This window comes from Symphalangus syndactylus, chromosome 13 (assembly GCF_028878055.3).
Source record: "Symphalangus syndactylus isolate Jambi chromosome 13, NHGRI_mSymSyn1-v2.1_pri, whole genome shotgun sequence".
NCBI classification, from domain to species: Eukaryota; Metazoa; Chordata; class Mammalia; order Primates; family Hylobatidae; genus Symphalangus; species Symphalangus syndactylus.
This window is the reverse complement of record NC_072435.2, coordinates 23,569,396-23,597,151: the sequence shown is the minus strand read 5'-3', so window position 1 is coordinate 23,597,151 and position 27,756 is coordinate 23,569,396. Positions and strand designations below refer to the sequence as shown.

At 56.2% G+C, this 27,756-nt stretch overlaps 1 protein-coding gene across 3 annotated transcripts; it reads right to left on the bottom strand.

Moving 5' to 3' along the window:
- Window positions 1–1,366: 1,366 nt before the first annotated feature.
- On the bottom strand, window positions 1,367–27,680 carry PPP1R12C (protein phosphatase 1 regulatory subunit 12C). Of its 3 annotated transcripts, none has more exons than XM_055236554.2 (22): window positions 27,271–27,680; window positions 22,481–22,611; window positions 22,283–22,401; window positions 12,350–12,509; window positions 7,810–7,954; window positions 7,643–7,717; window positions 5,893–5,966; window positions 5,682–5,809; window positions 5,498–5,571; window positions 5,076–5,234; window positions 4,922–4,989; window positions 4,293–4,430; window positions 3,977–4,067; window positions 3,692–3,772; window positions 3,555–3,615; window positions 3,320–3,405; window positions 3,057–3,097; window positions 2,877–2,979; window positions 2,657–2,761; window positions 2,299–2,349; window positions 2,090–2,140; window positions 1,367–2,007 (listed from the first exon to the last, which is right to left on the bottom strand). In XM_055236554.2, the coding sequence occupies exons 1-22, from the start codon at window positions 27,589–27,591 to the stop codon at window positions 1,921–1,923; spliced, it is 2,349 nt and encodes a 782-aa protein (XP_055092529.1). In that variant the 5' UTR covers window positions 27,592–27,680; the 3' UTR covers window positions 1,367–1,920. The 3 variants fall into 3 exon arrangements, with proteins under 3 accessions (XP_055092529.1, XP_055092532.1, XP_055092530.1); XM_055236557.2 differs by having other exon boundaries at window positions 3,320–3,402; window positions 5,501–5,571; XM_055236555.2 differs by having other exon boundaries at window positions 3,320–3,402; window positions 27,271–27,679.
- Window positions 27,681–27,756: the final 76 nt, after the last annotated feature.

Genomic DNA, 27,756 nt, shown 5'->3' with positions numbered 1-27,756 from the left:
TAGCTGGTCTCCCCAATCCTCACCACCAACCCCCAGCCTGTTCTCCATGTCAGAGGGACCTGTTAAAACCTAAGTCAGGCCATGGCCACGCTCCAAAAGACACCCAGGGCTCCAATCTCACAGCTCAAGCCCTTCCCAGGGCCAAGTCTCCACACAGCCACCGTTACCTCTCTAACCTCATTCCCTGCTTTCTCCAGCTCCTCAGCTTCCCGCAACACATCAGGTGCATTCCTACCCCAGGGCCTCTACACGCAGTTCCCATCATCCAGAGCACCCTTCCCTCAAATACCTACACAGCTCCCTCTCTACCACCTTCATGCATCTGCCTGCACCAGCTTTTCCGTGAGGGCTGCCCAGACCACTCTATTCAAAACACATGTGCACACACATGCACCCACCTTCCCAACCCCTTTCTTTTCTCCAGAGCACTGCCACCTTGAAATACATTTATTTTAACATCGAATGCTCCCCTCCTAAAAGTATTGGATCTTTGTTTTGTTCAGTAATTATCAGTCACACTGGACTCACTCAGTCCTGTTCTTCCCGTTGGAGTTACAGTAATTATTGAACGAATGCCTCATCTCAGAAGATGGCTCCTACTCAGCTCTAGTCAACTGCGGCTACGCAGGACTGAAAAGTTCATATTGTCACAGATTCCTGTTCTTTCAAAAGAAGACAAAATTCTTTTTTTTTTTTTTTTTTTTTTGAGATGGAGTCTCGCTCTGCTGCCCAGGCTGGAGTGCAGTGACTCGATCTTGGCTCACTGCAACCTCTGCCTCCCAGGTTCAAGTGATTCTCCTGCCTCAGCCTCCCAAGTAGAGTAGATGGGATTACAGGCACCTACCACCATGCCTGGCTAGTTTTCGCATTTTTAGTAGAGATGGGGTTTCACGATGTTGGCCAGGCTGGTCTCGAACTCCTGACCTCAAATGATCCGCCCACCTCGGCCTCCCAAAGTGCTGGGATTACAGGCGTGAGCCACCACACCCGGCCAAAATTCCAGATTTTTACACACAAATTTCTCCAAATGTTAAATGTTGGCAATTGACTAAATTTGTTTCAAAGGCACTGATGGCAAAACCCAAGCTCCCCAGCTCCATATCCTTGGCCCCAGAGGTCTTGCCTGCTGATCCCTCCTGCCCCATCAGCTTCCCCTCAGCCCCCTGCCTGCCACCACGCGGGCTCCATCTTGGAGCCTTCACTCCCGCTGGGGGCTCATCTTGAAGCTCCTTCACCACACAGGTGAGCAAGCACCAACCCATCCTCCGGCACCCACCCAAATGGCCCAGTGGTTTGGTCAGGGACACACACAGCCCCCCAGCAGGAGCAGGAAACAGTGCCCTCCCTCTGGCTGGGAACACAGACCTTGAGTGGCAACTTCACGACTTTTATTTGTGGTGCCTGTGCTTTATCTCGAAAATACCTTCTCCCCCTGCCCCAGACAGTGGGCGGGGAGGGGGCAGCAAAAAATAAAGACGTCCCTCCCTATTGCACATGGACCCTATATACAGGCCCACCTGGCTGAGGCTGGCGGGACTTGGCACATTCTTGGATCCCTGCTCAGGAGGGGAGGGGTGACGGGGTGGCATCACACGTGAGATGGGGACCTCCAGGCGGCCACTCTGGTCCTAGCTACTGATCCTTGCACTTCTTGGTCCTCAGTTCCTTCCTGGTCCCATCTCTGGCCCTGGTCCCCTCTGGCAACGTCCTCCTACTTGGCTCAGCCTCCCACCTCCATCCTGGCCTCGGGTGGCCCCCTTGGCTCCTGGGGACTCTGCTCCCCTCCCAGTCCGGAGGTCCCAGGGGGGCTATGGCTTCTCTGAGACTTCCCCCGGAGCCCTGTCACTCGTGTTCACACGGGGGAAGGGTGCGTGTGGCAGAAGCAGCTGTATAAATACGGGTGCGGGAAGTCCCTTCCGGTCACTTGGAGAGTTTGCTGATGACGCGGATCAACGCTGCATTCTCATCCTTGAGACGCTGGTTGTCGGCGCGGAGGTCAGACAGGGCCTGGGGGACGGCAAGGGTCAGCTGGGCAGCCCTGGCGGGTTGCGCCCCCACCCACCCTCGGCCCTCTGCCCACAGCCCCCACCTTCAGCTCCTCCTCCAGCTCTGCGGCCTTGCGTTCCAGGGCCCTGCGCTCCTGGAATGAACAGGGAAAGTTCAGAAACCGAGTGAGGCTGAGGAGGGCAGGGGAAGGCCAGGGGCCAGCTGGGAAGGGCAATGTGGCTCTCTTGGTCCAAACTTAGTGATGTGAGGCTGGGGACGCCTCTGGCCCCCATCCCCCCTGCCCCTACTCACGAATCTCTCCAGTTCCAGAAGGGCTGGCCTCTCAGCGAAGCGTTCTTGCCTCTGGTGAGGACACAGAAAGCACAGGGGTCAGCAGGGTAAGCCAGCACTGCTCTGAGAGGTCCTAGGCTCCTGCTGGGGACCCGCCCGCCCACTAGGCAGCCCACAAGCCCCTCCCGCATGGGCCAGGCTCCGCCACCAGCAGGCCCACAGCCCCTCGCTCAGACTCCGCCTCCGAGATCTCGGCCCCGCCCCTCAAGTGGAGCCCAACCCCGCCGGCGCCCCCCAGGCCAGGCTCTGCCTCCCAGCAGTCTGAGCCCCGCCCAGGCGGCCCTGCCAGTTCCTGTGACCCTGGCCTCGGCGCCCTTACCTGCGTGGCCCGCTCCAGCTCCACCTTGAGCTGCGCCAGCCGCAGCGTGGTCTCGGTCAGGGCCTCGCGAAGCCGCTCGTTCTCCCTGCGCAGCTCTGCATACAGCTGGGGGTCAGGTGGAGGAGGGTCAGGTGGAGGCTGGGGGCGATGCTGGGGGGGCGGGGAAGCCAGGAGGTGGGCACCCAGCAGGGGAAGCCCCGACGGAGGGGTGGGGTCGCACCTTCCTAAAGCCTCCGTCCGGCTCCTCTGATTCTGGCTCAGGTTCTGGGTTGAGGTCCCGCTGCGACCGCTGCCTGCGGGCTGAAGGGCCGCCCTCCAGGGTGCTGGGGCAGGGGCGGAGAGCGCGTCAGGGGCCGGCCCGGCCCGCACGCAGACCCCACCTCTCCCACCCCGCCCCTACCTGGACTCCTGGCTGCGGTCAGCCGGCTCCGCCTCCTCCCCCTGTGGCAGGTAGAGGGGGTTCAATGGGTATGGGAGGGGCTTTAGCGGGTATGGGAGGGGCTTTAGCGGGTATGGGAGGGACTTTAGCGGGTATGGGAGGGGCTTTAGCGGGTATGGGAGGGGCTTTAGCGAGTATGGGAGGGGCTTAGCGGGTATGGGAGGGGCTTTGCCCGCCCCCCGGCCCACCCTCTGCACCAGCTCGGCCCCACCTGAGCCCCTCACCTCCGCAGGCCCCCTCCACTCCTTTCCGACCTTGCGGTGCTCCCTGGCCGCCTGCGGTCCCGGACCCTGCCCGTCGGGCGCCTCTGCTGGCGGAGGGGCAGGAATCAGCCCAGGCACCTCCAGAGGCCCCTCTGGGTGCCCAGGTCCCCGGGTCAAGCCCCAAGGAAAGCAGGAAAACTATAGGAAAGACTGGATGATTCCCTGGGAATGACTTCCCCCAGAGAGCAGACCTCACCTCTCTGGGCAGGGCTGTCAGAGTTCTCCACTCCAGGGACGCGAGGCCTCCGGGAAGGGTCCTGTCGGGAGGGGAAGGCGAGTCAGGGGACCAGGACATCCCGCACCACCCCACGCGCCCTCGCTGACCCCTCTCACCAGGCTCTGCGCCGGCTTCTCTGACTCTGGGGCCTTCCCTGCAGCCTTCTCTGCCTCCTTCAGGTCTGTCAGAGTCACACCCTGTCAGGGAAAGGGGACAGTCAGGGGACGCTGGGGTCAGAGCCCAGCCCCTCCTCCTTCAGACCCAGGAGTCCAGACCCCAGCCCCCCCTCCCTCAGACCCAGGAGTCCAGACCCCAGCCCCTCCTCCCTCAGACCCAGGAGTCCAGACCCCCAGCCCCTCCTCCCTCAGACCCAGGAGTCCAGATCCCAGCCCACGCCACACCTGTGTGGACCTCCGAGACTGGCGCATGAGACGGGAGCGAGCTTTTCTCTGGGATTCTGACTCCTCATCCCGCACAGGCATCTGGTAGGACCTGAGGGAAGGGTCCCAACTTCAGACAGGGGACCTAGGGACCCTGTCCCATTCCGTGGCTGATACCCTCCATTTGAGACAAGTTCTGTGGGAGGGGACTCCAACTCCCAGCAGACCTGGGGCCAGCTCTCCCTCAGGAGCCCACCCAAAGCCCCGGGACTCCTGCTTGACATCGTCTCTCCCTGCTGGGGGCGGGGGCGGCAGCTTCCTGCCCTGGCCTCTTCACCTCCGTCGGTCCCGGGAGTCCGCTGGGGGCGCCGTGGAGGCTGTGGGGACGTTTGGCTTCGCTGAGGATTCAGGCTCCGGAATCCTGGAGTGAGGCGAGGAGTTCTCCAAGCAAGGAGGAGGCTTGGTAACCTCAGACCTGCATCAATTCATTCATTCAACAAACATTACCCAGGTGCATTGTGTGCCGGCACTAGAGATGCAGCCGTGAACAAAAGAAACAAATTATCTGGACCACGACAGAGTCAGAGCTGAGCAGAAATACACAAAACCGACAATAGCCACGAAAAGACCAGCACACTACCCAACCGGTCAGAAGGGTAAGGGACTCTGACAGAAGCAGCAGTGCGACAACTGAGAGCGGGAGGGTGTGCATGTGCAGATGGCGCCGTGGTGGCAGCAGGGTGGTCGGTGTGTGCATTGGGGTGGGGGGAAGATAGGGGAGAAGGTGACGTTTCAACACAGACCCGAGGGAGGGAGCGAGCCCCCAGGAGGAACACAGCACAGGCTCTGGGGTGGGAGTAGGAACCAGACCCCAGGGGGCACATGGTCTCACTCAGGATCACACGGACAGGCTTGGAACCCACATCTGCCGCCCACCCCCGAGGGGCCCAGGCCCTGGGGACTCACAGGGCAGAGGGTTCCGGCAGCTTCCGGGAGGGGGTCGGGGTAATTCTGGCAAGACAGAGCTCCTTGGTCTGTGTGGAGAGGAAAAGGGGAGGAAGGGGCAGTTCCCTCGACTGGGCAGGGGCCTGGGCCTGGACCCGGCCCAACCCTCACTCACCTGAGTGGAGGTCCCTTCCAGCCAGGAGGAGGAAGCCGAACGCTGCAGCCCAGCCCCAGGAGCTCCCTCCGCTGTCCGCCTTTCCGGGGGACCCAGGGCACCAGAACTCCCTGTCTTCAGGAGGCCAAAGCGCCTGGAGAAGGGGGCCTCTTCAGGCGGCTGGGAGAGGGAGGAGGTCTCAGTTAGGGAGAAAGGATCCCTCTTCTCAGACCTCAAGGGTTAGCCCCCAAAGGACTGCAACAAACTACAATTCCCATCAGCCCCCGGGGCAGGCACAGCCTGAAAAGGAAGCCGGTTGTCCAGGAGGACTCTGGGAACTATAGTCTTCGCCCTACCTGCCCCTGCCAGAGGTTCACAGGCTGTATGGAATCCCACCTTCCGGCCCTCCCAGCCTCACAGGACCTCTCAGGGCATCCACTCACCACGGGGCTCTTAGGGCTGGGGTGCGGCGGGGAGGAGACGCCATTGAGGGTTCTGGGTTCTGCAGGGGGTGGTTCTGTGATGTGGGAACACCGGGCAGGTCACAGAAGATGCCAGTTACCTCTAGATTCAGAGAACCCGACCCCTCATCCCTCGGACCCAGGAGTCCAGATTCAGGCCCCTCACCGGTGGGACCTTCTTCCCCCTCATCCTCGTCCTGGATGGGGGGCCCCCCAGCCCCACCAGGTCGGCGCTCCTTGGACAAGTCCTGGAGGGAAATCTTCTCTCGACTGCTCAGACGACACACAGAGCTCCTGTTGGGGAAGGAGAGGGTGCTGCAGTGCAAGCCCGGAGCCTCCAGCCACCCCGCCAGCCCGGGGCTCCTCCCTCCCTATACCTTCTGTGTTTGCTGCTAGAGGGCGCTTGGGGCTCCTGGCCCCGGCTCTGGGAAGCTTCTTTCTGGTTCCGAAGCTGCAAGGAGGGAAGGGGGCTGCAGGGGAGGGTGGAGCACACATGCCCCACAGCAACACCACCATGAACAGCTGTGCAGGAGCTCAGCGCCCAGGCAGGCACCGACGGCTTGTGGGCTTACTGGTTTCCCTACAGATGGCCGCACACCTCAGGGACAGGAGGTGCCCTGCGTCCAGCAGGCGCCCGCGGCTGCCACGTGCAGGCACTGCCGTCTTGTCCTCACAGCCCCCACCCATGAGAAGCCTCCCGTCTCATCCCCAGAGGGGTCCTTCTAGCTCCAAGGGGAGACCTGCTTAGACCTCACCCCGACCCCTCAGCATACCCAGGGCACTGGTGGGCCCTCAGCTGCCCCAGCTCCTGCAGCTGGCACTTGCCTCCTCCTTCCCCACACAGTTCACCACTGTTTTCACACCTTCCCCACACAGTTCACCACTGTTTTCACACCTTCCCCACACAGTTCACCACCATCTTCACACCTTCCCCACAGTTCACCACCGTCTTCACACCTTCCCCACACAGTTCACCACCGTCTTCACACCTTCCCCACACAGTTCACCACCGTCTTCACACCTTCCCCACACAGTTCACCACCATCTTCACACCTTTGTACTGGGAGGGCCCTTCATTCCTGCCCTTCTAGCAAACTCTTAGTGCTGTAGTACTCACGTCTTCCAGAAAGCGTCCCCAGATGCTCCCAGGCTGGGCTCCCCTCATATCTGGGCCACCTGAGCTGACCCTGCCCCACCCATTAAACCCTTCATGGCCGTATCACCCTCAGGCCGGAAGCCACTGTGCTCCTCGCCTGGCACTCGTGGCCCTCCCGGGTCTGCCCTGCCTTATGCTCCCCTCCTTGGGCACCTCAGGGCACCCACACTTGCCCCCCAGCCTGTGTGAGACCGTCTTCTCCTACATCCATCAGCCTCCACCTTGCTCCTGCCAACCTTTCAAAAGAGGAAGCTGTCTCCGCTCCCCTGCCCACGCACCAGAAGCCCTAGGCCTGGCCTCGGGAGCTTCCTGTCACCTCACAGAGCTCACTGAACGCTGGCACGGCTCTAGTGCTTTCCCGTGGCACGTATTCCCCGAGCTCCTGACAACACAATCCACGTCACGCATGACCGCTCATACAGGTGCGCACCATACCATTCCCACTTGACAGATGAGGAAACTGAGGCCCAGAGAGGAAAGTGGCTGGCTGAGACTCACGGCAGATCCATGGCAGAGCTGGGATTCCAACCCAGGCAGTCTGGCCAGGGCTCATGCCCTTCACTCCTTCACTAAGTTTTCCCAGAAAGGCTGCCCTGGGGATGGCTGGGGGACACCTTGCGGGTGACCAGCCCAGTCTGCGTCTAGGACAATCCTGCACATGGCTGCTGGCAAGGGCCACCCTGAGGTGATGGGGTGTGCTAAGCAACCTCACCAGGGTGTCAGACAACCCTGTCCAGATCCTTCTGCCGCCCCTCCACCAGGCAGGCAGGAAGCTCTGCAGCCCCATCTCTATCCTGCCCTGGTGGGGGTCTCTCCTGAGGCTGGGGCTGGGGCTGGGGCACCAAGTGGAAAAGAGCAGGTCGCTGGGGTGGTGGGTGTCAGAAGTCGGGGGGTCCCCCCTCTGCACCCTCCTCGGAGGAGCTGAGGAGACATGGGGAGTCTGGGGTAAGCCCCTCAGCCCTGACACTCACATCCTCCTGTTTCCGGGCCAGTTCCTCCAACAGGCTCAGTACTTCCTCATCGGCCAGGTCACAGGGACGCTGCCCCTGGGTCGGGGGAGGAGCAGGAGCAGACGATGAAGGAGGTGCCGGGCACTCCCCACGCCCTGCCCCTCACCAGCCTGGGCACTGGCCCTCACCGCGTGGGTCAGTGAGTCCATGCCCCCGCCATGCTCGGCCAGCAGGCGGCAGGCGTCCTCCACGCCCCAGTGTGCCGCCGCGTGCAGGGGAGTCCAGCCGTCCCCGTCCCGGAGCTCCGGATCGTAGCCAGCCTGGAGGAGCAACCTGGGGGCCAGGGAGGCTCAGGGTCAGAGGCCAAGGCGGGGCCCTTGGCCGAGGGCTGATTTCGGCCAGCGGTTTGGTAACCGAAGTCCCAGGTCACCAGACTGAAACGTCCCTGGACAGGCTGGTAAAGAGCCATTGCCCAGCATCCCCTGCCACAAGAGGCCCCTCTGCACCAGGCCTTGTCCCTCCCCTTGGACCAGCAGCTACATGTTAAACCCTGGCCCTGCAGGTGGCCTCTGGAACCTGCTCCTGGTGCTGGCAGGGGGTCACCCTGGCTGTGGGATTCCAAGGTGGCGGCAGTGGGGTGTAAGGAGGCAGCCCCGGAGGACACAGGTGCAGGACCCTGTGCCAGCCCCCATGCCTGTCAGAAGGATGGGACCCCCAAAGGGCTGTCTCAGGGCAGTAGTGTTCTAGGACCCGGGCTGGCTTAAAGCAGTGACTCCCAACCAGGGCAATGCTGTCCCCCAGGGGAGACCCGGCAGGTCTGCAGAAATCTTTGTTGTCATAACTTAGGGCAAGGGTTAGTGGCATCGGCTGGGTGGAGGCCAGGGAGGCTGCTCCACACCCAGCAGCGCTCAGCAACAGCCCCACAAGGAGAAGGATCTGACCCAAAACGTTGCTATAGCGCCCAGGCTGAGAAACGCTCACTCGAGACAATAACCACCTTAAACCATTCAATTTGAGGGCAAAGGCAGGGCTACAAGGCCAAGGCCACTCTCCAAGCTCAGCTTAGGGTAGGACATGTCTATTTTTGGAGAACTGGAATGAGTTTCTGTGTCAATGAGAAAGAGCTTCACAAAGCGGGAACAGATGGACAGCCTGGGATATTCTACAAAGAGGCCTTATAAGCACAAGTCCCTCTATCTGGTGCCGCCCACCTCGCCCCTCACCTTTCCCACACTTTGCCCGGGGGCTCAGCCTGCCCCAGCTGTGCTGTGCCCCTCGCTATTTCCCCAAGCGCCCGCCCACTGCTGGCCTCTGCACTTGCTGCTCTCAGCCGGGCAGTGTTCTGTGCCCTGCAGCATCTCACGCTGAGCCCCTTTTTGGCAGTCACCACCCCCTCACCCCCACGTCTCCTGACCCCAAAGCCCCGCCTCATCACACTTGTCTTCTCCCATCACCCTATTTATATCTTAAGCCAGCAGTTCTCAACTGGGCCAATGCTGCCCCCCAGGGGACATCTGGCCACGTCCAGAGACATTTTTGGTTCTCACAACCAGGGATGCTCCCGACATCCCATAGGTAGAGGCCAGGGAGGCTGCCCCACATCCTGTGATGCACGGGACGGCCCCGCAGCAAAGAGTGATCAACCCAAAATGTCTGTCTCCCCACGAGGCTATGAGCTGCACACAGGCCCAGATCTGTCTTGTTGACCCACTTCCCTGGCACCTAACAAACTGCCTGGCACACAGCAGGGGCTCAAAAATAAGCATCGAATGAGTATCATCAAATAAACATATACCTCTACTCTGCAACAAATTTTTTTTGTTTTGTTTTGTTTTGAGACAGAGTCTCACACTGTCACCCAGGCTGGAGTGCAGTGGCACGATCTCCACTGACTGCCACCTCCGCCTCCTGGGTTCAAGCAACTCTCCTGTCTCAGCCTTCCAGGTAGCTGGGATTAAGGCGCCTGCCACCATGCCCAGCTAATTTTTTGTATTTTGTTTGTTTGTTTGTTTTTGTTCTGTTTTTTTTTTTTTTTTTGTATTTTTAGTAGAGACGGGGTTTCACCGTGGTCTCGATCTCCTGACCTCGTGATCTGCCCGCCTCGGCCTCCCAAAGTGCTGAGATTACAGGCTTGAGCCACCGCGCCCGGCCTGGTTACATTATTTTAAAAATGCAGTCAGGCTGGGCACAGTGGCTCACGCCTATAATCCCAGCACTCTGGGAGGCTGAGGCAGGCGGATCACTTTAGGTCAAGAGTTCAAGACCAGCCTGGCCAACGTGGAAAACCTGTCTCTACTACAAACACAAAAATTAGCCAGGCGTGGTGGCACACACCTGTAATCACAGCTACTCAGGAGGTTGAGGCAGGAGAGTTGCTTGAACCCAGGGGACAGAGGTTGCAGTGAGCTGAGATCACGCCACTGCACTCCAGCCTGGCAACAGAGGGAGACTCCGTCTCAAAAGTAAAAAGAAAATAAAAAATGCAGTCAATAGATCTGAGTGTAAACATGTACCCGTACAAAGGAGCAGTAATGACATTATAGTCAGTGAATATTTCTGAGTCCAAAGTGCTTCACTTCTATGGCAGAGAATGAGGCCGTCAATGAATATGGACTCTCTTTCTCCCTTTACTAACAGTACCCACACAGGCCCCCCGGCCGAACACAGGCCACCCAGCTGAAGACAAATCTCCACTGTCCCTTGCAGCAAGGAGCGGTCATGTGACTAGGGTCTGGCAAATGGGATGTTGGCACTAAGTGGTGCCACTTACGCACTGCTCTCTTGAAAGGAATGGATGGTTGCTCCTTTGCCCCCTCTCTCTTCCTGCTGGCTGGGATGCAGGTGCAGTGGCAGGAGATGAAGCCGCCCCCAGGACTCAGGAGTGGAAGCCATGGGAGGAAAAGGACAAGGCCTGCAGGCCTGGGCACATCACTAGGCCCAACCATTTAGAGTTTCCAGTTCCCCTTGTCATAAGGAGCAGCTCAGGGATGGGCCCAGTCAGCAACAGAGCTGGGACTTGGCCAGACACGGAGGTCCGGGGCCTCTACTTCAGCAGGTGCTAAGCAGAAGGGACAGTGGCCCGGAGCTGTTACAGGTGCTAAGCCGAAGGGACAGCGGCCTGGAGCTGATACAGGTGCTAAGCCAAAGGGACAGCGGCCTGGAGCGGTTAGAGGTGCTAAGCCCAAGGGACAGCAGCCTGGAGCTGTTACAGGTGCTAAGCCGAAGGGACAGCGGCCTGGAGCGGTTAGAGGCATCTTATGTACCACACCAAGAAAACCTGACTAGACACTGTCAACATAGAGGTGCGCAGAGACAGGGAGGAATTCATGTTAACTTCATTTTTATACTAAATAATAATAAAGTATAAGATCACAAAAGAGAGAAGAGGGAACTGAAAAAAGAATGAGGAGCCTGAGGATGAGAACTGGAACCAACAACTTTAATAGAAAGGGGAAAGACGGCCAAATAGGAACGAAATAAGACCCAAGACTGAGGTGAGGGTGACAGAAAGGGAATGTGTACTATAACAATTTAAACTATATATGCACCTTGGCTGGGTGTGGTGGCTCATGCCTGTAACCCCAGCACTTTGGGAGACTGAGGCAGGCAGATCACCTGAGGTCAGGAGTTCAAGACCAGCCTGGCCAACATGGAGAAACCCCATCTCTACTAAAAATACGAAAGTTAGCCAAATGTGGTGGCACACTCTCATAGTCACAGCTACTGGGGAGGCTGAGGCAGAATTGCTTGAACCCAAGAGGCAGAGGTTGCAGTGAGCTATGATCACATCTCTGAACTCCAGCCTAGGTGACAGAGAGCAAGACTCCATCTCAAAAACAAACAAAAATAAACTATATGTGCACCAAATAATCTAGTCTTATATACAAATTGTAACTGACAGAATTATAGGAAGAAACAAACAAAGTCCATAATCACAGCAAGAATTTAAATGCACCTCTCATAGAAACTGACAGAATAAGCAGCGGGTGAAATATCACTAAAGATAAAGAAGCACTACAAATAAAACAGCATGATTACAAGGTTGACCTAATAACCTACAGAGAACACCGCACCTGATGACACCATCCTTTTCCGACTTATATATACTGGGGTATATAAGGTAAAACAATACATTTCAAAAGCGAGAATCATATAGAACCCATTCTCTGACCACAGTGCAGTTAAGCCAGGAAAATAGTAACAAAATGATGACTAGAAGTCCTATATATTTTGAAATTAGGCCAAGCACAGTGGCTCACACCTGTAATCCCAGCACTTTGGGAGGCTGAGGTAGGCGGATCACTTGAGCCCAGGAGTTCGAGACAAGCCTGGGCCACATGGTGAAACCCCGTCTCTACAAAAATTAGTGGGGCATGGTGGTGTGCACCTGTAGTCCCCACTGTTCAGGAGGCTGAGGTAGGAGGATCACCCGAGCCTGGGGAGTTTGAGGCTGCAGTGAGCCACGATTGTGCCACTGCACTCCAGCCTGGGTGACATAGCAAGCCCTGTCTCAAAATAAATAAATAATAAAAGATTACAAATTGGGAAATATTTTACACTGAATGACAATTAAAAAAAAGACTGCACATCAAAACTTGTGGGTACAGCTAAGGCTGTATTTAGAGGGAAATACACAGCCTTCGGTACATACATTTAAAAAGAAAGGGAAAGGACAAGATCCACAGGAAGGTATAAGACAGCAAGATGGAACAGACCGGCCCAACTCACCTCATCACCTCAATGTAGCCCTTGGCAGCAGCCACGTGCAGGGCAGAGGCGCCTGTGCGGGGGTGCCGGGCCTCTGGCATGGCACCCCCATTCAGCCAGCACCTCGTGTCATGAAGTAGCAATTCCTCTTCCGCCCGCTTGGCTGCCTCCACGTCCACACCTAGGAGGATAAGAGGCACGAGGTAGGACTCACGCCCTGTGACCTGGAATACCCAGGGTTGTACACGGCTGGCCCGGGTTCAGCCCTGTGACTTGCCCAGAGCTTTTCCCTCTGATCCCCTCTGAGACTCAGGAGGCCTAGACTAGCCCAGTTGTTTCCCAACTGTACTCCACGCAGTCATGTGTCCCACTCAGGGTCTCTGAGTCAGCACTAAGCACCGGGAAAATGGAGATCACAGGCCTGTCCCCATTTCAACCAGAAATTCACCTTATTTTTATTATTTTTAATATAAAACTATGGCCAGGCAGTGGCTCACGCCCGTAATCCCAGCAACTTTGAGAGGCCGAGGCAGGTGGATCACGAGCTCAGGACTTCAAGACCAGTCTGGCCAACACAGTGAAACCCCATCTCTACTAAAATTACAAAAAAAAAAAAAATTTAGCCAGGTGTGGTGGCAGGTGGGAGGCTGAGGCAGGAGAATCTCTTGAACGTGGGAGTTGGAGGTTGCAGTGAGCCGAGATCGCACCACTGCACTCCAGCCTGGGCAACACAGTGAGACTCTGTCTAAAAAAAAAAAAAAAAAAAAAATACAAGTGGCCAGCGAGGTGGCTCACGCTTGTAATCCCAGCACTTCGGGAGGCCAAGGCGGGCGGATCACGAGGTCAGGAGATCGAGACCACGGTGAAACCCCGTCTCTACTACAAAAATACAAAAAATTAGCCGGGCGTGGTGGCGGGCGCCTGTAGTCCCAGCTACTCAGAGAGGCTGAGGCAGGAGAATGGCGTAAACCCGGGACGCAGAGCTTGCAGTGAGCCGAGATCGTGCCACTGCACTCCAGCCTGGGTGACAGAGTGAGACTCCATCTCAAACAATAAATAAATAAATAAATAAATAAATAAATAAATAAATAAAAATAAAATAAAAAAATACAAAAATATAAATATAAAAAATATTTACATACATTATATATATATAACCTATATATATACACACATCTCCTATATATATAAAACCTATATATATCTCTCTCCTATATATGTAACATATATAGAGAAAAGTGGTAATGGTGATAAAATGTATGAAGATGCTGGATTAAGATTATATTGCGGGGCGGCACAACGGCTCATGCCTGTAATCCCAACACTTTGGGAGACCAAGGTGGGCAGATCACCTGAGGTCAAGAGTTCGAGACCAGCCTGCCCAACGTGTTGAAACCCTGTCTCTTCTAAAAATACCAAAACTAGCTCAGCATAGTGACTTATGCCTGTAATCCCAGTTACTTGGGAGGCTGAGGCAGAAGGATCTCTTGAATCTCGGAGGCGGAAGTTGCAGTGAGATTGCACCACTGCACTCCAGCCTGGGTGACAGAGTGAGACTCCATATCCAAAAAAAAAAAAAAAATTATATTGGTAGTGACAGGAAAAGTTAGATGTAATTGAGCACTGGATTTGCTCAGTAAACTTTAGGTTTTATATATATATTATAAAATATATATTATATATTATATATGCACATAGTATATATATGTATATATTATGTATGTATATAACATGTATGTATATAATATATATGTATATATTATGTATGTATATATGTATATAATATATATGTATATATTATGTATGTATATATGTATATATTATGTATATAATATATACACATATATAATATGTATTATGTATGTATATTATATATTATATTATTATGTATTATGTATTATATATTATATATTATATATATATATTAAGTCTCGCTCTGTCACCCAGGCTGGAGTGCAGTGGCACGATCTTGGCTCACTGCAACTTCTGCCTGCCGGGTTCAAACGGTTCTCCTGCCTCAGCTTCTTGAGTAGCTGGGATTACAGGCACACGCCATCACACCCAGCTAACTTTTGTATTTTTTTTTTTTTTTTTTTTTTTGAGATGGAGTCTCGCTCTGTCGCCCAGGCTGGAGTGCAGTGGCGCGATCTCAGCTCACTGCAAGCTCCGCCTCCTGGGTTCACGCCATTTTCCTGCCTCAGCCTCCCAAGTAGCTGGGACCACAGGCACCCGCCACCTCGCCCAGCTAATTTTTTGTATTTTTTTTTTTAGTAGAGACGGGGTTTCACCATGTTAGCCAGGATGGTCTCGATCTCCTGACCTCGTGATCCACCCACCTCGGCCTCCCAAAGTGCTGGGATTACAGGCGTGAGCCACCGCATCTGACACTTTTTTTTTTTTTTTGAGACAAGATCTCACACTGTCACCCAGGCTGGAGTGCAGTGGTGCAATTATGGCTCACTGAAGCCTCAAATCCCAGGCTCAAGGGATCCTCCTGCCTTGGCCTCACAAAGCGCTGGGATTACAGGCGTGAGCCACCACACCTGGCTGTGTCATTTCTTTAAAGGAGTCACCAGCTGTTCAATCCTATTATAGCCGAATGGGTCTCAATTCAGGGAGGGGAAGGGAGGGTGACTGGCTTTTTATTCAACCACAGTCAGCGCCCTCTGCATGTCTGCTGCGCATCCTTCTGCGATTTGTTTTTTGTGTTCAACATGTTGCTGAGATCTGTTTGTATCTGTAGACGGAGCCCTTGCCCAGTGGTCAGAAAGCTATAGCTTGTGGGTGCTGACCACCTGTTGTGTTTTATCTTTTGTTGTGGTGGTGGTGGTAAAATAAACAACATAAAATTGACCAACTTCCCTGTTTCAAAGTGCACAATTCAGTGGCATTTAGGATACCTCCAATATTGTGCAACCATCACCACTATCTACTTCCTGAGCTTTTTTGTGATCCCAAATGAATACTGTATCCAAGAAGAAGTCACTCCCAGCCAGGCACCATGGCTCATGCCTGTAATCCCAGCACTTTGGGAGGCCAAGAAGGGAGATCACTTGAGCCCACTAGTTTGAGAACAGCCTAGGCAACATAGGGAGACCCTGTCTCTAGAAAAATAAAATTAGCTGGGCATGGTGGTGCACACCTATGGTCTCAGCTACTTGGAGGCTGAGGTGGGAGAATCAGGTGGGCCCAGGAGGTCAAGGCAGCAGTGCGCCATGACCACTCCACCGCACTCCAGCCCGAGAGGCAGAGTGAGATCCTGTCTTCAAAAAAAAAAAGTCACTTCTCAGACCTCCCTCCCCGCCAGCCCCTTGCACCCAGCAATCTTTCTGCCTCTACAGATTTGCCTATTCTGAAAGGCGATTTTTGTCAATAGAAGTGGGATGGAACACAGTCATTCCCATTCATTCACACACCATCCCTGGCAGTCTCCTGCCCCACAGCACTGGTGGAATAGTGGTGCCAGGCATGGCGTGTCCCGCAACACCTAAAACGTTCATTGTCTAGCCCTTTACAGAGAAAGTTCGCTGACTCCTGCTTAGATCACTCATTTAGAGTTTAGTGATTGATCCATCCTCTCTTTGGTGTGGGCTCTGACCTCTTACTACTGCAAACAATACTATGATGAACGTCTGCCCATGGGCGGGAAGGCCTCTCTCAAGCTGCCCAGGAGTGGAACTGCTAGAACAAAGCAAAGGTGGGGCCTTCGGCTATAATCGATGCCGACCAACCATTTCCCAAAGTGGCTGCAATCACCACCTTTCCCAGCAGGCAGAAATCAGCTCCCGTGTCCGCGCCTGCCAGCACTTGGAGCTATCCAGTGGTCGAGTCCGCCCGCCTCCAAGTGTAACTCCCCCTCTTCCAGCTGACCTGGATGCTGGCATTCCAAGTGAGTTGGCTTCTAATGTTTCAATAACACATCATGTCTCCTTCCTGCCAGTTCCACACCCCTGTGCAAAGTGGCCAGGGAGGGTCCCTTCTGCGTAGGACATGGTGCTGCTGTGTGTCCCTGCAGCACGGCTGCTGCTTGGGCCTACAAAAATCCATTCTCCCTTCCCCTATGACCTCATCTTGACTTTCCTCACCCACACTTTGCCCCATAGGGTTTCAATGTGACCGGGCCCATAGCCTGGCTCCAGGGTGGGCACATCACCGGGCCTTCCTGTCACCTTCGCAACAGTGATGGGTCTCAGGATCGGCCATCTGACCCAGGTGGCACTGGGAAAGAGGTGCTGTGTTTTGGCTGCGATATGGGCCTGCAGTTAGGACCCATGCTGAGCACCTCATTGAGGAACCTGCCTAAGAGTGAAGCCAGCAGAGGTCAGCAGTGATGGAGAGATGCTCTGGACTTCACTTGTGCCCCTGGATCAAACTATGCCTAAAGCCCATATAGCTCATGGACTTCAGCTACATAAGGCCATAGACTGCCTTTAAAAAAAAAAAAAAAAAAAAAAATGTGACCAGGTGCGGTGGCTCACGCCTGTAATCCCAGCACTTTGGGGGGCCGAGGTGGGTGGATCAGCTGAGGTCAGGAGTTCAAAACCAACCTGGCCAACATGGAGAAACCCCATCTCTACTAAAAATACAAAAATTAGCTGGGCATGGTGGCGGGTGCTTGTAATCCCACTTACTTGGAAGGCTGAGGCAGGAGACTCACTTGAACCCGGGAGGCAGAGGTTGCAGTGAGCCAAGACCATGCCACTGCACTCCAGCCTGGGCAACAAGAGTGAAACTCCATTGCTGCTGTTTTTCACAATAGCAAAGACTTGGAACCAACCCAAATGTCCATCAATGATAGACTGGATTAAGAAAATGTGGCACATATACACCATAGAATACTATGCAGCCATAAAAAAGGATATGAGTTCATGTCCTTTGTAGGGACATGGATGAAGCTGGAAACCATCATTCTGAGCAAACTATCGCAAGGAGAGAAAACCAAACACCACGTGTTCTCACTCATAGGTGGGAACTGAACAATGAGAACACTTGGACACAGGATGGGGAACATCACACACTGGGGCCTGTCGTGGGGTGGAGGGAGGGATAGCATTAGGAGATATACCTAATGTAAATGACGAGTTAATGGGTGCAGCACACCAACATGGCACATGTATACATATGTAACAAACCTGCATGTTGTGCACATGTACCATAAAACTTAAACTATAAATTAAAAAATAAAAAATAAAAATAAAAAAAGAAACTCCATCTCAGGGGGAAAAAAATGTGGTAAAATACACACAGCATAAAATTTACCATCTTTTTTTTTTTTTTTTTTTTTTTGAGACGGAGTCTCGCTCTGTCACCCAAGCTGAAGTGCAGTGGCGCGATCTCAGCTCACTGCAAGCTCCACCTCCCGGGTTCACGCCATTCTCCTGCCTCAGCCTCTCCGAGTAGCTGGGACTACAGGCGCCCACCACCTCGCCCGGCTAATTTTTTGTATTTTTAGTAGAGATGGGGTTTCACCGTGGTCTCGATCTCCTGACCTCGTGATCCGCCCGCCTCGGCCTCCCAAAGTGCTGGGATTACAAGCGTGAGCCACCGCGCCCGGCCCCATCTTTTTTTTTTTTTTTTTTTTTTTTGAGATGTGGAGTCTTGCTCTGTTGCCCAGGCTGGAGTGCAGTGGTGCGATCTCGGCTCACTGCAACCTCCATCTCCTGGGTTCAAGCAATTCTCCTGCCTCAGCCTCCCGAGTAGCTGGGACTATAGGCGTACATCGCTATGCCCGGCTAACTTTTATATTTTCAGTAGAGATGGGGTTTCACCATGTTGGCCAGGCTGGTCTCAAACTCCTGAGGTCAGGTGATCTGCCCGCCTCGGCCTCCCAAAGTGCTGGGATTACAGGCCTGAGCCACCATGCCCAGCCTAAAATTTATCATCTTAACCCCAGTTCAGTGGCATTAAGTAGTCACAAATGGTTGTTGTACAACCAATCTCCAGAATTCATCTTGCAAAATTAAAATCGTGTACCCTAGGTCAGGGACAATGGCTCACACCTGCAATCCCAGCATTTTGGGAGGCAAAGGTGGGTGGATCACTTGAGCTCAAGAGTTCCAGGCCAGCCTGGGCAACGTGGTGAAACCCCGTCTCCATAAAAAATACAAAAATCATTTTAAAAAATGTGTACTCATTAAACTACTTCCTATTCTCCCCACTCCTCCCAGCCCGACTACAGCCATTCTACTGTCTGTCTCTATTATTCTGACGCTTCTGACTACCTCACAGACGTGGAATCAGACAGTAATTGTCCTTCTGTGACTGGCTTATTTTCACTTTTCACTTAGCATGATGTCCTCAAGATACATCTACATTGTGTTTTTTGTTTTGTCTTGTTTTTTGTTTTGTTTTGAGACAGAGTTTCCTCTTGTTACTCAGGCTAGAGTGAAGTGGCACGATCTTGGCTCACTGCAACCTCCACCTCCCGGGTTCGAGCGATTCTCCTGCCTCAGCCTCCTGAGCAGCTGAGGTTACAGGGATGTGCCACCATGCCCGGCTAATTTTGTATTTTTAGTGGAGACAGGGTTTCTCCATGTTGGTCAGGTTGGTCTCAAACTCCCGACCTCAGGTGATCCACCCACCTCGGCCTCCCAAAGTGCTGGGATGAAGACTGAATCGCGTCCCACTGCTCGGATGGGCCACATGTTGATTTTCCATTCATTCGATGATAGGCACTGGGTTGCTCCTACCTCTGGGCTATTGTGAACGATGCTATGAACATGGGTATATAAATTGCCTTTTTTGTTTTGGTGTATTTTGTTGAGACAGGGTCTCGCCGGTCCCCCAGGCTGGAGTGGCAGTGGGTCACTGCATCTTCCACCTCCCAGGCTCAAGCAATCTTCTCACCTCAGCCTACTGAGTGGCTGGCAGCGCACGTGCATTCCCCCGCCTGGCTAATGCGTTTTGTTTTATAGAGATGGGTTCTCACTAGGTTTCCCAGGCTGGTCTCAAACTCCTGGGCTCCAGAGATCCTCCTGTCTTGGCCTCCCTAGTGCTGGGCTTATAGGTCTGAGCCACTGCGCCGGGCCTCAAATGGCCTTTTCCAGCCTGAGCGAGGAGGAATTGGGTTTTGGTTCTTGCAGAGAGTCATGCCCGATTCAGCCCCTGAGGTAACTGGGCCAGAGGACTTCGCGGTGTTGGAGGGAGCGGTGGCTGCAGGCCACGAGGTGACTGGCTGAGCAGATCACATGCTCTCACTGAACCCCAGACCCAGAGACAGGAAAACAGCAAGTAAGCCAGGGAAAGCGAAGGGGATGGTCGTGCCTGTGGCCGGTCCGTCTTCTCTCCCAGCCCTGCCTGTGAGTGGCTGCCAGGGCCACACTATGGCCAGCGCCAGTCTGGATGCCAGCACCTTGGGGAATTCTGCATCATGTGGGTGTGTCCTGCAGGGGGCGCAAAAGCCCCTGCCCTCCTTAGAGCTGGGGTGCAGCCTGTGACCCAGGTCCTGCGCACTGCAGCCCCTCTGAGGCTCCTGTGTGAAGCCGGGTATCACGGGGTGTCACAGGCAGATGCCTTGTGATTTGGGGCCGCAGAGTCCCACCCCGAGCAGCGTGGCTGAGGGTCTTTCCAGTGGCCCCAGTGGTCTTCGTTCCTGGCTGATCCTACAAGCCAATATCCCCCACCAATGTATCCCTCTCAGCCTTCTCCTCACCCCAGGGGAGGGAAGAAGCATGGCCCCCTCTGAGAAGCTGATGCAAGTTATGAGCAATTTCTGCAGGAAAATACAATGTCAGAAAGTTCACAGACCCCCTGGAGGCCTTTCCCGGCCTCCCTGGGGTCCAAGGGAGAAGGACTGATCTAGACAGAGGGAGCCTAAATCACCCGGATCTGGATCCCCAGCTGGGCCCTGAACCAGAAGGGGAGAGGCTACAAAGAATGCCAAGGAGAAACGCAGGCAATAGCGTAGCATCAAGGTTAGTGCAGTGGGTAACACTGTAGCATCAAAGTTAACACAGTGTGTAACAGTGTAGCATCAAGGTCAAAGCAGGGGGTAGCGTGTTGTACCCCTACTGTGGTTCTGCAGGAGGTTTTCCTTGTGGCAGAAGATACCTGCTGTGCATCAGGCAAAGATGTACAATGCCTGCAACACAGTCTCAAAACGGCCGGGCTCACGCCTGTAATCCCAGCACTCTGGGAGGCCGAGGCCAGCAGATCACCTGAGGTCAGGAGTTGGAGACCAGCCTGGTCAACATGGTGAAACCCCATCTCTATTAAAAATGCAAAATTAGCTGGGCATGCTGGCGCATGCCTGTAATCTCAGCTACCCAGAGGCTGAGGCAGGAGAATCGCCTGAACCCAGGAGATGGAGGTTGCACTGAGCTGAAATCATGCCATTGCACTCCAGCCTGGGCAAAAAGTGAAACTCCGTTTCAAAAAAAAAGGCTCAGGAATGGAAAGGCAGGGGTGGGGTGGTAAGAAAGGAAGGGAGAGATGGGGGAAAAAAGAGGAGGAGAAAGGATAGGAAAAAATGTGTTTATGTCTATACCTGGGAAGAGATCGCAAGGGAGGAACAGAGAGAAGGAACATAAATGTATCAAAAAGTTAAAAACTGATGATTCCATACTGTATGATTCCCTTTATGTGACGTGTACAAAACAGCAAATCTACAGAGACAGAAGGCAGAGAGGGCTTCGCTGTGGGGGGTGCATGGTTGGGGGTGATGGCTAAGCAGCTGCAGGGTTTCGTTGGGGGATGATGAAAATGTTCTACAATCGATGTGGTCATGAATGCCCAACCCTGTGAATATACTGAAAAGCACTGAAGTGTGCACTCTGGGTGAACTATAGGGTAGGTGAATTACATCTCAAAAAGCTGTCTAAAAAACAAAAAGAAAAAAGAAAAAACACTGGCGAATCTTAGCGAAAGTCATATGGGTAGTCACATGCTATTGCTTCAACTTTTCTGTAAATTTGAAGCTTTCCCAAAATAAAAAGTTGGCGGAGGGAGGAGACAGAATCCAGGTCCAGGGCTGATTTGACCCACTCCCCATTTCAACCAAAGAGGGGCTCCCGAACCTCAGATCTCCGCCGCCACATGTCCCACTAGCTACTCCTCCCACATGGCTCTCGTGGTCCCCTGAACCCACGCGGAATCCTATCCTTTTTCAGCCTGGCCAGCGGCCCCGTCAGCACAGCCGCGTCAGAAGTCTCGGAGGCGGCCGGTATCTCATTCCCTCGTCAGTCTCCCTTTCCTTCCACACGGTCCCCTGGAGCCTGCCGGGAACCATGCTCACACCCTTCCACCCCAACCCAGCCAGACCCTGACAACCACCCCATGAGGCGATGCCAGTGGTCCTGTTTTAGGAAATCAGGGAAGCGAGCTTCAGGGACGTGCCTGGAATTGCCAGTCACAGGCAGAGCTGGGAGGCGAGCCCAGGACTTTAGAAGCCACACTGGGGACCCACGGATCTGTGTGGCCATCACACACCTGCTAGAAGCAACACCCTTTCCCTAGAAAACTGAACCTGGCCAGACACAGTTTCAGGGGCTCCTGGACCGCATCTGAAGGCTCCTGGGGTACCATGAGTCTCAGAGGACAGGGAGACCAGTCCCTGGCAGCCTCTGCATGCCCCTAACTCCCCCCGGAGTAGACGCATCCCCTCCCAGAAAGACCTGCAGCAGGTTCCAGCAATCCCACCTACTGCACTCCTGGGGGAGCCCCTCCACCCACCGACCCGCCCCGGCATTCCAACCCCCTCAGTTACTCAGGGAGTGAAATGACAATCCCAGTCGGTAGGGGTTTGAGTTCTTATCCTGTGCCTCTGCTGGGCTCCAAGCAATCCTGGAGGCAGGCCCCCACACCCCCATTTCACAGGTGAGGAAACTGAGGCACATAGAAAGACAGTCCTAGGAAGCAGGGTCAGCCTGGGTGCCCAGGCCGCCTCTAAAGCGCTCAGCCTGGAGACCACAGGTGAGGAGGTGTCCCCCACCCCACACACAGCACACCAGAGCCCACCTCGGCGGGCGATCTCCGCCTTCAGCAGCCCCTCCATGGCGTCCGACTCGGCCAGGTCCAGGGCCAGGTCCCCGTCACTGCTGACGGCGGCGATGTTGGCCCCGTGGCTCAGGAGGTACCTGGGGGTGGGGGCTGGTCAGGGCTGAGGGTCCAGGCCCCCACCCCAACCAGGTCCTGCCCGGCCCTCCCTTGCCTCACCTGGCAATGTCTAGGTAGCCGCAGGAGGCGGCCACGTGCAGGGGCGTCCAGCCCTCGTTGTCTGCCTGGTTCACGGTGGCGCCTTGCTCCACCAAGAAGCGCACCACCTCCAGGTTCTCATCAATGCAGGCCTGGGGGTGGGAAACAGCCGTCAGCCGCACCTACCCCAGCCACGGTGTCCCAGCAAGGCAGGACTCCAGAGGGAGCCACGAAAACAGATCCAGGGACACCGTGCTAGGACAGTGGGGAAAACGACCCCACAGCCTCTGGCCACCAGCTGTTTAAGATACGCCTGGTTGCCCAATGGTCAGGTCAGCCAGGCCTTCAGCGCTCAGTGGAAACCACAAAGGGACTCCTGGCTACCTGCAAACAGGACGTGAACAGGGAAGGGATGGCGCTTCTCATCCGGGTTCGGGAACCCCACAGGGTACTTGTTAGACACAGCAAAACCCCCGTCACCACCCACAGGTGGCGCTTCCAGTGCTCAGACTAGGGAAGAGGTTCCAGCCCCTCCTCCTTCAGAGCCAGGAGTCCTGGCCCCCAGCCCCTCCTGCCTTAAACCCAGCCAAGTCCTTCCAAGGGTCATGCCTGGAAGCCACCCCAGCAGATACTCTGCGGGATCGAAGCCGTGGGTCCAGGGCTGTGCAGGAGGGGGAAGGCCACCCTGTGCTGGACAGACTCAGGGGCCTGGGCAGGACTCCCAGAGGGGTGAGACAGCTGCACACCTGTGTGTCCGGGCCCCAGGCTGCCACACTGCAGCTCACGGAGGGCCCCTCTGCACAGGGCACTGCAGGGAGGGGCTGACACAGCTGTCACACTCCAGTTCACGGAGGCCCCCTCTGCACAGGGCACTGCAGGGAGGGGCTGACACGGGCCGTCGTTTCTCATTCTTCCCTTAGGAGTCCAAAACTTGGGGGGACAAAAGCCGAAGTCCAGGGGGCCGGAGAAGGGACTTGCCCCAGGCCTTGTGGACACTGGGTGGGCTCTGGGACCTGAACTGGAGCTGAGGGAGGAGTGAAGCTAAACTCCTAGATCCACAGAATAAATTACCCCCCAAGTCCCTCACCTCTCCAAAGCTGCCCATCTGGAGAAGGGGGGAGGGAGCTACGAGGGCCAAGAGCATGAGGTCATGGAAACTTGGGCTGTGAAGGGGGCCGCACGTGCCCTGGGAACGGGATGAACTCGGCTCGTTTATTTCCACCCAGTTGTCATGGCAATGGGGGAGGGGGGCAAGGAGAGCAATGGGCCTTTCCCTTTCAAGGACCTGCCCAGTACAGGCATCCCTGTGAAAGATGCCTAAGGCCTGGGCACCAGGGACTCCGGAGTCCAGGCCCAATCCCTCCCCATTCAACCCAGGAGGCCAGGCCCCAGCCCTTCCGCCCTCAGACTCAGGAGTCCAGGTCCCCAGCCCCTCCTCCCTCAGACCCAGGAGTCCAGGCCCCCAGTCCCTCCTCCCTAAGACCCAGAAGTCCAGGCCCCCAGCCCCAGCCCCTCCTCCCTCGACTCAGGAGTCCAGGCCTCCAGGCCCCTCCTCCCTCAGACCCAGGAGCCCAGGCCCCCAGCCCCTCCTCCCTCAGACCCAGGAGTCCAGACCCCCAGCCCCTCCTCCCTCAGACCCAGGAGTCCAGGCCCCCAGCTCCTCCTCCCTCAGACCCACGAGTCCAGGCCCCCAGCCCCTCCTCCCTCAGATCCAGGAGTCCAGACCCCCAGCCCCTCCTCCCTCAGACCCAGGAGCCCCGGCCCCCAGCTCTTCTCTGTTCAGCCCTAAGAATCCTGGCTCCAGCCCTTCCTACTCTAGCCCCCAACCCCCCAGCCACTAAGGCAATTGGGGCGCAGGAATGGGGGGAGTGTACCAGCCTCACCAAGTGGTTGATAAACCCACGTGGGGTACCCTAAGAACTCGGCAACAGCTGTGGCTACAGCAGGGGGGTGATGCTTGGGGACCTGCCTGGAAGATGCAGGACAAGAAACACAGCCCCAGGTGGAGAAACTGGCCGGGAAACAAGAGTCACCCAGAGACGGTGACCAACCGTCCGTTTTCCTAGGACTGAGGGTTTCAGCGCTAAAACTACGCTGTCCTGGGCAAACAGCATAAGCTGGTCACCCCACACCCAGACCTGACCCAAACCCAGCTCCCCTGCGTGCTGGCCACGTAACCTGAGAAAGGAATCCTTCCTCTCTGAAGGGATTCCCTTCCCACCCCAATCCTTCCCACCCCAATCCCAGCCCACCCCAATCCTCCAGGCCTCCTGGGATACCCCAAAGAGTGAGTTTGCCAAGCAGTCACCCCACAGTGGGAGGAGAATCCACCCGAAAGGCAGCCTGGTGGACAGGGCTGGGGTGGCCTCTCGTGGGGTACAGGCCAAGTAGATGGCCTGGGGCCTCTGGGGGATGCAGGAGAACGGGGCTCAGTCTGAAGAGCAGAGCCAGGAACCCCTGTAGGGAAGGGGCAGGAGAGCCAGGGGCATGAGATGGTGGACGAGGAAGGGGGACAGGGAAGCCTGAGCGCCTCTCCCGGGCTTGCCAAGGACTCAAACCCAGAGGCCCAGAGCAGGGCTTTAGGGAAGCGGGACCCTGCTCTGGGTGGAGGAATATGTCTCAGATAGCACTGGGGACTCTTTAAGGCAAGAAGGATGGAGAAAGAGAAAGGGGGTAGAGGTGGCCACGACCTGGTGAACACCTAGGACGCACCATTCTCACAAAGAGAGTTTTCCACACGGACACCCGCCCTCCTGACCACAGCCCTGCCAGGACGGGGCTGGCTACTGGCCTTATCTCACAGGTAAAACTGACGCACGGAGGAACAATACAAATTCGGGACTAGAAAGGTGAAGAGCCGAAGTTAGAACTCAGGACCAACTTATTCTGATTTTGTTTTTCCAAACTGCATGTCCTCTTGGGAAGTGTAAGGATGCAGCAGCACCAGGATCAGTGAAACACACCAGGCGGCCGCATCAGAGCAGCTCAGGTTCTGGGAGAGGGTAGCGCAGGGCGGCCACTGAGAACCGGGCAGGTCACACATCCCCCCCTTGCCTCCCACCCCCTGCCAAGCTCTCCCTCCCAGGATCCTCTCTGGCTCCATCAGTAAGCAAACCTTAGAGGTTCTGGCAAGGAGACAGAGGTGGCTCCAGGAAATGGGGGTGTGTTACCAGATAAGAAATCTGCTCAACAGGAGGTGGGGGTTAGACCCAATATCGAAGACTAGGAGGGAGGAGGCCTAAGGATGGGGCTTTTCTGTCACGAATCCTGTCCCTAGTGGCCCCACTGTGGGGTGGAGGGGACAGATAAAAGTACCCAGAACCAGAGCCACATTAACCGGCCCTGGGAATATAAGGTGGTCCCAGCTCTGGGACACAGGATCCCTGGAGGCAGCAAACATGCTGTCCTGAAGTGGACATGGGGGCCCGGGTTGGAGGAAGAAGACTAGCCGAGCTCTGGGACCCCTGGAAGATGTCATGACGGGGGGCTGGAAGAGCGAGCACAGACTAGAGAGGTAAGCGGGGTAGGGGAGCTGCCCAAATAAAAGGAGTGAGAGGTGATCCAAATCCACAGGAGGACGGGGTGTCCAGGCAAAGAAAGCAAGAGGATGGAGAGGTGGCTAAAGCCAGGGAGACAAGGTACTCTGGGGTTGTCCAGAAAAACGGTGACGACGCAGGCCTACAAGAAGGGGAGGCGGGAACGCAAGGAAGAGACATCCGTGGGAGAAGGCCATCCTAAGAAACGAGAGATGGCACAGGCCCCAGAAGGAGAAGGAAAAGGGAACCCAGCGAGTGAAGACGGCATGGGGTTGGGGTAGGGAGGAGAGATGCCCGGAGAGGACCCAGACAAGGGGAAGATCCGCTCCAAGGACATCACGTGGTGCAGCGCCGAGAAGGAAGTGCTCCGGAAAGAGCATCCTTGGGCAGCAACACACAGCACACAGCAAGGGGAAGAGGGAGTGGAGGAAGATGGAATCTCCAACCCGGGCCCCCATGTCCACTTCAGGACAGCATGTTTGCTGCCCTCAGGGATCCTGAAGGAGGTGGCAGGGAAGGATCTGGGCCTAGCCATAGAGGTGGCCCAGGCCACAAGCTGCAGACAGAAAGCGGCACAGGCCCGGGGGAGAGAATGCAGGTCAGAGAAAGCAGGACCTGCCTGGGAAGGGGAAACAGTGGGCCAGAGGCGGCGCAGAAGCCAGTAGAGCTCAAAGTGGTCCGGACTCAGGAGAGAGACGGCAGCGTTAGAGGGCAGAGTAGAGGCGGCACAGCAAGGGCACTCGGGGGCGAGAGGAGGGCAGCGCAAAGTGACAATGGCCAGGGCCAGGCAGATGGACCACACTGAGCTATGGGAGCTGGCTCAGGTTCAGGAGAGGGCAAGGCAGGGAGAGACAAAGTCCAGGGCCGGCTGGAGAGGCTCAACATCGGAAGAGGGGAAGTCGAGGGAGGGATGATAAGGGGGACTGCAGGGCTCAGCACAGGCTGCCAAAGCCAGGGCCGGTTAAAGCGATTCCAGTGCGGAAGAGAGTAGGTCGAAGCGGAATGGTAAGGAGGTCTGGGGCAGGGTGGGCAGCACAGAGTGGCTAAGCCCAGGGCCAGCTGAAGCGGCTCCAATTCGGAAGTGGGGTGGTCGAAGGGGAATGGGAAGGGGGACTGGGACGGGATGTCAGCATAGGGTGGCAAAGCCCAGGGCCAGGAACGACGGGGCGGGTCGAGACTGGCAACGGCGGCTCGGAACCGGGGAAGGAAGATGCCGCAGGTGGCGCAGCAGAGGGTGGGCCTGGCCCCGGGAGAGGCCGGGCGGGGGGCGCTGACCTGGTGCAGGGCGCTGATGCCGTCGGCGTTGGTGGAGTCCAGCACGGCGCGGGCGGGCGGCGGCGCGGCGGGGTCGAGCTCGGCGCCGGGGCCAGGGTCGGCGGCGCGCAGCATCAGACGCGCCTCGTCCAGGTCGCCGCCCGCACAGGCCGCCAGGAACTCGGCGGCGCGCTCGAAGCGGACGGTGCGGGCGCGGCGCTCTCCGGGGCCAGGCTCGGCGCCCGCCCGCGCCCCCCACTGCCGCAGCTGCTCCCGTCGCCGCTCCCGGGCAGCCGCCGCCGCCGCCCCCGGGCCAGCCGCCGGGCCATCCTCTCCGGACATCGCACCGCCCGCCCGCCCAGCGAGCGAGCGAGCACCGAGCCCCAACCGCCGCCACCACCCGCCCGCCCGCCCCGGGGGCCGCCGGGAACTGCCACTGGCCCCCCCCACCGCCCCAGGGATCTCCCGGCCCCCGCCCGGCGTGCTGACGTCACGGCGCTGCCCCAG